The sequence below is a fragment of the Athalia rosae genome, chromosome 5 (assembly GCF_917208135.1).
Source record: "Athalia rosae chromosome 5, iyAthRosa1.1, whole genome shotgun sequence".
NCBI classification, from domain to species: domain Eukaryota; kingdom Metazoa; phylum Arthropoda; class Insecta; order Hymenoptera; family Athaliidae; genus Athalia; species Athalia rosae.
The window spans coordinates 7286753-7298387 of record NC_064030.1 but is presented as its reverse complement, the minus strand read 5'-3'; the positions used below and the strand labels follow the sequence as shown (position 1 = coordinate 7298387).

The 11635-nt window shown below is 49.5% G+C and overlaps 1 protein-coding gene across 5 annotated transcripts in view; it reads left to right on the top strand.

Annotated features, from left to right (window-relative positions):
• The first annotated feature begins 665 nt into the window (after positions 1-665).
• The window catches only part of LOC105685894 (neurogenic protein mastermind), a 137512-nt gene continuing 126542 nt past the window's right edge, over positions 666-11635 (top strand). For 2 of the 5 annotated variants that reach the window (XM_012400356.4, XM_020852300.2), the window contains exon 1: positions 1728-4141. In XM_012400356.4, coding sequence (XP_012255779.2) covers positions 3632-4141 — 510 coding nt within the window. In that variant the 5' untranslated portion in view covers positions 1728-3631. Of the gene's footprint in view, positions 1651-1727; positions 4142-11635 lie in introns of those variants that run through there. The other 3 variants (XM_012400357.3, XM_012400354.3, XM_020852301.2) reach the window with 2 other exon arrangements.

Below are 11635 nucleotides of genomic sequence, written 5' to 3'. Positions count from 1 at the left end.
AAGAATTGACGGCAATTGGGCTATCTTTAGGGGTAGGTAAATTCAGTTATCAGATTTGAATTCCTGAGCTAGAAATACGTTGAAAATCAATTGAAAAAAAATCGAGGGTCGTGGTCTTCGACTGTCTGGATTTACATAGCCAAGAATTGCATAATTCTAAAATCGTTAGTACGCCTCTAATCTATTGTATTTTGCGCCCAAAAAACCAAATTTGCAAGACGTGAAATCGGTCTTCCGATCTGGACACCATTTGTCTCAGAATTGGTACTTGAAAACGATCAAATATTTGCTTCCGATCGCGTTGACTGATGATTGGTAATTTTCAGTCAACGCCGATTGTAAGTTGATGTCAACTTTGATTCCAAGTAAATTCAAAGTAAAGAACACATTCGGCGCGACCAGAACACAGAACCAGTTTGCCGATGCCATCTGGCCCGATGGTGAGTTTGAATCGGTGGTTTGCATTTGTTAGGGATAGTTTCCCTCTCGGTCGGTGGCGCCCCCCAAACTTCCGCTTTCCGAATCACATCGGGCCGGAATCGTCAGTAAACGCCGGAGGGTAGTGTCGAGAGCATGTGCGGGTATACGCTCTCCTTCGCTACTGAAAATAAAGCAGGATAGGTCGGCTCGCGTTCGATCCCACCGACGTTAAAATCCACAAGTAAGTTCATCCCTCGACAACCAGACTACCTCGACTTCGTTTCCCTGTAATTATGGTTTGCAGTTTGAACGATATATGCCCCCGTACCCACGCGCAGTTGTGGTAATGGCCCCGCGCGTTCTACAGGGTTAAACGAAACGGCGGTTTGCGTTTCTTCTATCCTTCGCCACATCCCTTGTCAAACCGTTCTCATTCGACATTCGAACGATCGAAATAAACCCCGATACAATTTAATTCACCACTTCCTCGGACCCGGTGACAGTTGAACGGTGAGGTTAGGTTATGTTGTGTTGTGTGTTGTGTTACACGTTACGTTGAGCTATGTTGTGTTTCACTGACTATTCGACGACAACGGTGACGTTTCCGTTGAAATCATTGAACTCCGCGTTCACCGCGATCCACCGATGCAATTCATTCGCTCATTCTCTCGGCGTCCGATCGCACAATTGACATGTGTCAACAACGTCGGCGTTGATACGTGTTGTCCAGTACGTTCGAAAAGCAAACAACAACAAAATATAAAATCATACCGATCGAACAAGTGTGCGGTTCCGGTATAAAAAAAGAATTTCAATCGTATTATCCTCATTTTTTATTATATTCCCTAAAAAATACAAAGGTCGAACGATGCTTGAAACACCGGTGCGTTCTACCGGTGTCCAATTTTTTGAATAAATAAAGGAAAGAAGCCGAAGAGAAGGAATATACACAGATCCTCCGATCGCAGATGCCTCCTCTTCCCCGGCGAACCAAAGGACAGCGTAGCGTATCGTAGCCGATCGTCTCTCTCTCCCGGGCCCCGTCTCTTCGCTGTGGAAAGAGAACGACGACGTCGAGACGTCGTCGTCGTCGGGTGTGCGGCTTGGTTTCGTACGGTTGGGTTCGGAGCTGCAACAGCGGCAGCAGAGCATCCAGAAGGCAGCAACGGCTTCGAGCGGCAGTTGTGTCGTGTATGCGGAGGGATTCTCGGCGGAGCGGCGAGTACACCGGTTCGTTTCTCTCCTTCTCTTTTAGCCCCTCGCCGTTCGCCCGGTCGGTCGGGGACCCGGGGCCCCTTCTCCCTCTTATTTTACCCTACTACGTTCGCCTACGGTGGTTTTGTTCGTGCGCGGATGGATGTCGCGTTCCATATCCCCCTCTCCCTCGCACCCTCGGAATTCCCGTTCTAATTTACTCTCTCTCTCTCTCTCCCTCTCTCTCTCTCTCTCTCCCCAGCACTTCTTTCTCGTTCTCTACGGTGGCCGAGAGAAACGGAGCGGGCACGCCGCGATCGCCCAACTACCTGTTGTGACGTCCAGCCCCGCGCATTCGACGTCGCCTTTTGCCGGACGGACGACAGTCGAGACAATCCTATCCTCTCTCCTCTATCCTCACCTCGCTTCGCTTTATTCCGCTGCTTCGCCAACAACGAATCTGAGGATCTCCGAGCGTTTCCACCACCACGACCTCCTCCTCCACCTCCACCTCCTCCTCCTCCTCCTCCTCCTCCTCCTTCTACTCCTCGTTCTCCTCCTCTACGTCGTTTCATTACGACAAACACAAACATTGAATCCCCCTTCGCGCTGCCTCTCATGTTCATTTGATCAGTCAGTGTCGTGCACAGTGCCTTTCAAAACGGTCGTAGCTAACCCAGTCGTCGTCGTCGACGTCGTCGTCGACGAGGATCCAGCGTATTCGTATTTATCGTACGACGCGATCCGGTGCCGGGATAATTCACGCGATACTACTAGGTGAACTCGATTAAACTGTTCCCAACAAAGGATACCGCCGCCGTATCGGTGAAATCACTATAGTTATCCTCGTGTGTACGTGATTCGTGAGAAGAGTGATGATCCACAGTTTTTCGGTTCGATCGAAACGACGATATATTTTTTATTATCTCATCGGTTCAATTTTCGCGCGACACTGTACAGTACCGTAGAAATTAAAAAACCGGCTTAAAGATTTGTTCGTCAAAAAAAAGATAGAGAAAAAACGATGTCCAAAAGTGTTAATTATCATCGTTTGTGATTATATAGGTTACTACGAATCAAGGAAAGTGCAATATTAACAATTGACTTTGAGTGACCGTAGGCAGTATATTAAAACCTCGGTATCAGCTGCTTTATTTATTCGCCGAGAGTTGGAACAAACGACGTTAAAGAAAAGAAAAGAAAAAAAAGAAAAAAAAAAACAGAATTTTTAGCTCATCGTTGATAAATTATATATATATATATATATATTACACGAATAAATAAACGCAAGTACGTAGGCGCGTGTGCATGTAACGAGGTAAGATTGCAATAAGCCGCGTGAAAAATACAATCTCACTGTATGAGCACGTATACATCGATAGAGATAAACACGGACGGTCGGTGTTATTTCGTGTAAGGAAATATATAAGGGGGAACACTTTTCGCTCGTACAGAGATCCGACCGATGAAAATGAATATACGCGTTGCGACGATAATGGCGAATGTCACCGCGTTGTTTACATCACGTGGCTCGACGAGACGGTGAGCCTTTAAAATCTCCACCGAAGCCGGTGGTGGGTGCCGCTAGCGCGTGCCGTTTCTCTCTTCTCCAAACACAAGTTAATAACGTTAATTGTTTACATATGCGTAGAGACGACTTGCAAAAGTCATCGTTTGTACAAAACGGCAACAATACCCCCCCCCAACATGTGTAGAGATAGACGAATGAACGCCACGGGCGCACACATGTCGAATAACAAGTAAAATCGTCTGCAGATGTACGAGAAAACATACCAACGATTATCGGAGGTGCCGCAGCAGAAATCGGATCGGATAACACCGGGGGATAACAACAGTTTCACGAAAAGGAGGGAGGAATTTTTTAAACTCAATCAGCGGAGGGTGAGGAGGATGCGCGAGGAGATAATCGAGGTGGCGGAGACACCCCGTGGCGGCGTCGGGGCGACCAGAGGTTCTCATTGAGCTGGCGTACCCTGCACTGGACCTCGGGGGCTGTATGGAGGCAGGGGGGCTCCTGCCCCGGCAGCCCCCTCAACTCCCCCCTGCGGGATCCGCCTCGGCCTGTGTGGGCGGATCGCAGCAACAGCAACAGCAACAGCAGCAACAACAAAACGCCTGCCAAATCGGCGGAGTGCAACAATCCGTGGATCTTAACGTTAGCCAACAGCAGCAGCAGCAGCAGCAGCAGCAGCAACAGCAACAGTTACAAAATCACCAGAATCAACTGCAACAATTACAAATGGGTCAAGCCCCGGGTATGGGGGATGTGTTGACCCCGAAGAGACAGGCGGTCGTCGACAGACTGAGGAGGAGGATCGAGAGTTATCGGAGGCGGCAGACCGACTGCATACCGAGGTTCGATCAAAGCTTCAACGGACTAGTCGAACAAAACATCCAGGACACTCAGGTACTGAAGCAACGTTTTCTCGAAAGCAAAGCGAAAAGACAGGCGAAGAAAACCGACAAGAAGCAAAACGATCCCGTCGGGTTGCCCAGCGTTCACGTGGTGAGTCTCTTCTTGTCACATTGTATTATTGCTCGCTTTTGTTCCTGTATTTCCCTGTTTTTATTATTATTGTACATCTGTACGGAATCGGTTCTCCGATTCACCTTTTACGCGCAACGCGCGGGTGAAACCCGTTAAAATTCCCGCCCGTGATATCATGGGATATTCTCTCTGCTTAGGGTCCGCATTATACTCGTGTACGTTAAACACACACGGACTTCCAGGAACGATCGTCTTGAACGGCGGTATGTGACGGATCCGTACAACGTTAATAATCGTAACGCAGATAGACTCACAGAACATTCCGATTCGATTGCCGCGATTAACTAGCTTATGATTCACGACTCGCCTAGGTATCCACGACCCCCTCTTATCTCCTTTACCCACCGCGAGCACTCCGCCTCGTACCCACACGCATACCTACCTCTCTTCCCTCTTGTTATTTCACTCCTTCGCAGCGATCGTCGTGTATTTATCACGGTATGCAGAGGCATAAACGACGATGATATGAAGTTCGGAGATGAGCTCCTTCTACGGTCTTACAAATAAATAACACAGTCCACGAGACGTTGGACGAACCGATCCAACGGCGTTGTATATCGCTTCGGGTATAGAAGCGATACGGTAAGAAAATTGAAGATAATGAAAAAATTACCACGGTTGAGACCGACCACGTGGCGCGACTCCGACAGCGAGAAAATGTATAAAGGGAGGCGGAAAAACAAAGCTGCGATAATCTTTTCCCTCCAGTAATACGGCGGACTGCGTGAGCCCGCCCCGTCCGGGGCGTATGGGACTTCTTTCGGGGCGAGGTGGCCCGAGAGAAGTAAAGGAGCGATGCGAGTCGGCTCCCCGTGCGATATTCGTTCCCTTTTTCCTTCTCTCCCGATTCCCTGCGTGTACATCGAAGTACACGTTGCGTCCGCGCTAACGTGGTTTCCGATCGTCCGTCCCCCTACTTCGACGAAAAAGGCGCAGCTGGCTCACGCCGATCGTGTGCGAGTAGCCGTTCTGCCCCTGCTGCAGGCTGCTGCACCTCCGACTCGTCGTTGTATACCGGAGTTGTTGCGTGTCTCGTATCGCGCGTAGGTACGTACATCCCGTTCACGGTTCTTCTAAACACTTTCCTCGCAGGATTTCATCACCAACCACACGATACGACCGTAGTCGCTTGTACGTTCCTGCGAAATGTAATTCTCTTTCGTTATTCTAACATCCTTCTTGTATTTCGCACCGAGATCGATTACCCTGTTTTTTTTTTTTTTTTTCCTCTCTTGAGCGGGATAAAAATTAGGTGGAGTTGAAGGGGCGCAGGGGTAATTGCTCCGTGGCGTTGCCGCGGTGGTTTACGACTATAAATACCGAGAAATATGGTACCCGAGTGGAATCGATATAACAACGCACTTGTAGTCGGCGTGTCAAATATAGCTTTTCTCGCCTGCGTGCTCGGTACGTACGTACGGTACGGTACGGTACCTACCCGCAGTCTCGAAGAGGCGCGGGCGCCAGCCACGTGGGAGTCGGGGGGTATATACAGATACAGCAGCGACCCACCCACCCACCTCTCTCTATCTACCTGCTCTCCAGAGTCTGTGGAGTCTGAGAAGTCTGGCGGCTCTGCGGAGTCTCTGGGAGTCGCGGCGGTGCTCCGCGCGCCGACTTTAATATAACGTTGGTAATATCGGGTCGAAAACCCCCCGAAAGATTTTTTTTTTTTGCGAGCGGGACAGACGGATCGGAGATCGCCGATCGACTTCGGGGATGTTCATCGTATCCGGAAAGCTCGGAATTTCGCGTCGCGATTTTCGCACGTTTTGCTGTTTAAGAAAAAAAAAATCATCGGGGAGTTGTGCGAGTTAGACGCGCGCACGTCACCCGCGCCCGCTTCTGCTGATAATTCGACCTTTGGCTCGTGTGGAAAGGTGAAAGTTCGCCGGGGTTCGTCGGGGAGGTTAAAGTTCGCGTAGCGAGCTGTTGCGATTCGTTGACTTGAACCTCCCGTACGATGCGGCGCGGAAAGCACGCGGTGCGGACGGCACGCGCGTGCCGATCGACGGTGCGAATCGAATGGGATTTTCGGTATCGAAAGATCGCAACACCGATGAAACGAGTCGAAGATCGATCGAACGACGCGGTCGTCTCGCGTTACACGAAATATTACCGGCTCCGCAACTTTTCATGTACAAAACGTTCGTTCGTTATACTTGGACTCGTGAAACGATCGCCGATCGATACGAGGTGTTCGAACGCAGCTGAGATCTCTACGCTCGATTACGCCTCGCTTATTATATTCACCGATCGAAAATGCCCAGAAAATTATCGTTAATTACCCAACGATACGAGTATGCCCTTTTTATGCGATGCACGGTGATCGATCGGCCGATATACCGACGTGACCTTCGCGCCCTGCGCGATTCGATTTTATGTTGGAAATGGTCGAGTGTTATAGGGTGAAAATAGTTTTCATAAAATCGTCGGGATCATTTCCTGTCGTCGACGTCGTTAAATTTGTACCAACTGCATCGGAATTTGTTTCCATACTTGTACCTGTGCGGCTTGCAATTAGACAGGTATTCCTCCAATTTTTCCGAATGTCGTTCGGTCGCGATCGAGCGAAATCGGTGTCCCAAAAAAAAACACATCTCCCAACCCACGTTGTACACCGAAAAATATTATAGACGGACAAAAAACGAAAGACGGATTATATCGATTATCCCGGCAAGGTTGGTGCAGTTTACGACGTGGCCCACCTCTATAATACTCGCCTCGACTGTGTGGCAGGGATGGTAGAATTTTACCGCATATTTGCCTGGCTAACCGGAGCCGTTGCGCGTTTCTCGACCTATGCGATGAAAAAAAAACGCGATCGACGTGGGCGTCGCACGGGTTAGACGTCGTCGTCCTCGTCGTCGTCGTCATCTGACGGGGTTGAAACACCTCTCAGAGTCACCTCAATTTTTACTCCACAGGTGAAAGATAAAAGTTCCGTCAAAATTCAGCCGATTATTGGAATGCTGAGACTCCAGTTGCAACGCGTACGACGATGGCCGGTCGAAGGCGTTGGAGTTTGTTGAAAAAAAGAAAAAAGGAAATAAAATAAAAAAATGCGCGCAACGTATCGTAGGGCGGCGTGTAAAATATGATGATGATATATAGCGATGGATGCGGCGGGTGAGTCAAATATAGAATCGATACCGTCTGGGCGGTAAAAAAGTTTTTCCTCCGCGATTATTATACCACCCTGCGCGGTATATTTATGCCCCATTTCGGCCGAGACAGAAAAAGAAATTAGAACGAGTAATAATTGAAAAGTTTTTTTCGACTCATCGGGGGAAGGGGGAGGTCATGTGTAACACGCGCCATTGAACGTGGCTCACCAGAAATCGATTACGCGTCGCAGCGCTGTAAGGGATGAAGTTTCTCGAGCACAAAAAATGACGCGAAATTTATATAAAATATGTACGCGTCAATTGTCGACGTCGCGTTGTTATACACGTTTCGGTCGAGTCACAGGTGCAATTTTTTTTCTTTTTTTCCATTCCATCGATAACCTGCACGCATACGTCGCGGGTTATGATCGGATCCGACCGATGTGTCGTGTCGTGTATACGCGGTGTACTTTGAACCGACCGCTCGCGGATTAATAATCATATTTATCCTTGCGCGCGCGGGTATTAGGAAATATCGTCCGCTTCTTCTTCATTTTCTCTGCGCAGTTGAGATCGCGGCGTGTTGCGGTTCGTCCGTAATATCGGCGGGGGTCCGTCATTTCGACCCGGGTAATACGCGGCTGCTTTGAATATAGGTACGTCGCGCGACAACGAGAGGAGGTACACGTACCCTACTCCGATCCGTCCGAAACCGTTATGTTTTACCCTAGAATCACTGATATCCGCATAACGGACAAAGTCGCACGGTCCAAATCTCGGAACTATCGAAGATCGGCGGATTGTAATGATACGGACGGCGCATATCGGCCGATTTTTTTTTTTTCATTCATTTTTCGCATCTCGATATTATCTAAAAAATGTACAATACCTCTGCATACCTTCCGCACGGACGCGAGGTACAGACGATGCCCCTAGATTCGTCATTTGAAAAGAAAAAAAAAAAAAAAAACGTGTCCCGACGCGGTTTATTCCCCGCTTTCGGTGAAACGCGAAATGCGAAGTGACTGAAAGAATTTTCATTTTTATTCTCCGTTTGATCGCGTCGCCGGTTCCGGTACGTCGTACGTACCTTGATTATTCAAAACTACACTCCGCGTATAGTCGCGGGTTACTAGATGACGTACGCTACCAGCACGTGTTCGGATATTGCGGTGAGTCTCGTCATACCATTCCGGTTAATTTTTGACAATTTTCGTCTCTGACGTCATTCCAAAGACGAGGGAAATTGATAACCGAACGCGTGGAGACACATACATCGCTTATTGCGCGCGTCTCTGTAAATCTGGGAAAACTTTGCATGACTCGTGTCAGCGTTCATAAATAGGAAGTATAAACATTCTTCAAGTCATGAGTGGTGCGCTCGCTGTCTTATCCACCCATACCCCGGTACCATCGGCTTTGCGTATACGTGAACGCCATACCGATTCCTGTACCTTACCTAGTTTATTCCAACGTCGCCTATCGTACCTCCGGCTGTGGCTTTTTCTTTTTTCTCCACATTTTTATTTTTCAATTATACCCCGAGCGTCGGGATGTCCTCCTGCCTCTCCGCAGCTCCGCGTGTACAACGTAGCGCGAGCTCCTCTCTTATCTAGAAACAACTCTTGACTTACGAACTCGCCGAACATCTCGTCTTACTACTATATAAAATAGTTTCTAGGTATCGCATAGGAAGAAAGGAATGTGTCGCGTTGCCGCTTCGCATTATACAATTTTTTTTTTTTTTTTTTTTCTTCTTCTCTTCTCTTTCTTTCTCTCCTCTCCTCCTTCCGATGTTCCTATAGTCGTCAGCAAAGTTCACTAACCGATTACACGTATATACATAAAACCACCTCGCTATTGTACGGTCCACCTTCTTAGGCGCGTGTACACCAGAGCGAGCGAATTGCATTCCCGTTGCGATTTCGCAAAGTCGCGTCCCGCGACGGGGGGGGGGGCGAGAGGGACAGGGACGGGCGATCTTAGATTCGGAGCTCGATCGGTCGTCGAACGTACGCGCGCTTACGGGTCATCCGGAGTCCGAGGACCGGGGCGAAGACGATGCGCGCGTGAAGTGAAAAGTGAAGCGACGCCGTTACACGCTCACCGGTAGTCTGGAGTCTGGAGATGATGCGCGTGTCGGCGGCGGGGAACCTCGAGGCGAGAAGGATGAAAATCCATCCATCGAGCGAGAGGGAGAACGAAAAGGAAAGGGAACGACGCGAAACGGAGATGAAGGCGCGGGAGGTACACACGAATAACAGAACTGCAGCAACGTTGTCGGCCGCGAGCGGAGGAAGTGGAGGATTAAAAAATGCTAATTTCTGGACACTTGCCCGCAACAGGGTCGGGGGAAGAAGCCGTACGGAATCGAGACGTTTCGAGTAATCGAACGATCGCGACGCTTTTCGTTTTTCATCGGCAAAAAAAGTTATAGTCGATTATTTCACGAATGTTTAGAAAATGGAGTGGAAAGTGGCGCGCGCGACGTTCTAATTCCGTGTAATGCGGACAAAGCGTAGTCGAGACGAGGAAGGCGAGCTGTTTGTTCTCAATGGTTCGTTCGGAGCGAAAGTCATGGGAACTTTCGGTCCCGGTAGCATCCGTTGTAAAGGAGTCGCGGAGGTGGACCGTTGCCCGAGCCGCCGATGTATACCACTCGGAACGACGAACCAGATTCGTCGAAGGTTTTCCTCACGCGTTTTCGCGAATTACGCTAGACGCGCGATAACATCCGCCGCGCATCCTCCGACACATCGCGCCCCTTCGATTCGCACGTCCTCGCGATGTTAACCGCTCGCTCTTGGCGGGATAACTCGCTGAGGCTGAGGAAACGAAATCAGAAATAAAACGAATCGAAGAAACCATCTCGAGATTTTCAACACCGCCGCTGCATCGGATGGTGTGCGCGAGAGGGCTTCGTCGCGTACTCCGAGGTGTTCGTCCACCGGTTACACCGTGTATACGTTCGCTCTGACCGAACGCTGTAACGCGGTGCGATAGGCCCTCCCGAGTATCGCCACGCGCCAGCGAAACCGCTATTCTTATTATATTTCGGTAGTGCAACCGCTTCCTTGGGATCTCGTGAACGGCCCGCAGGCGTAAACCTATTACCTACTTCATTCGATGCTTCCGAGAGTTGCTCGTCTATAAATTTTTGGCGCGCAGCAAAATTCACCAGGTGAGGGTGTATGGGGAGCACTTTCACCTGATACACGAGGTGGTGGCCGGTACGCGCTGCGTACGACGGAAGGTGAAAACATCAAGTGACGTTTTATCGCAAAAAACTTTTCACGTCGCCGTACCGGCGCGCGTAGAAACTGGACATCGTCGAAGCGGTGACCACCGCGCACCGTCTCTTCGGCCGCCGCTGCGGACAACGCCTCGTCTCATTGTCAGTCAGCCTCTTTCGGTCTCGATATTCTTACGGAATAGGTATGTTCACCTTGTGTCGACGAGAGACGAGAGAGACGAGAGCGCCGAGAGAAGGAGTATAAGAGAGGAGAACGGAGAAAAGTGGGGTCGGGTTAGCACATATATTCCGTCCGTGTACGGAGGATTTGCATCGGAGGCGGCGAGCAGACAGACGGACAGACGGACGGATGGATGGATGGATGGACAGACGTCTTGTATCAGTGCGAAGCTGGATCGATCAGGGATTCTCAACGCCGTAATTTAGAAATTCAAGGTTTCGATCCTTTTACACCAAAAAATATATATCTCAAGGTCGCCTAGATGGTATCGTTGCGTAGGCCGTGGGTATATACACGGTAGATTGCCCACCGTCGATCGAATAACTTTTTTTTTCTACCGTCGTTCGTTATTCGAATTCAATTATTCGTTGAAATCGTCGAATATCGCGACGAATAAAAGCCGCGCGTTCGCGGTAGGAATTATTATTGCGGATGTGCAAAAATTTCTTCAACCGGTGAGACGTAAAATTTTTAAATAATCGAGGAGGTACGGGGAATTCGGGGTACGCGGTACGAGCTATACCGGTGCCGTTTCCGACGCGACTTTTAGACCGATTCTAAATAATTATCAGACGCGTCAGCAGCTGAGAATGCGAGACCATTTCTCGTCTGGACCCTGGAGTCAGTCGTAAAAATAACAGTAGAGACTCTCTGACAAAGAACTTTTGGTTCTGCAGGAACTGCAGAACGGAGCCTGACGCGTATGGTATATAGTGTAGGATGCTGCAGGCGTACGCGTCGTAGGTAGGTATACGGTGTATGTAAAATATCCTCCTCACTACACGTCGAGGGAGAGTGTCGAAAGTATCCCGGAGACTCCTGTGAGTTTCTCTCGTACCGCGTGGCGCGATACGTCGTCGTAAGAGAGGCTC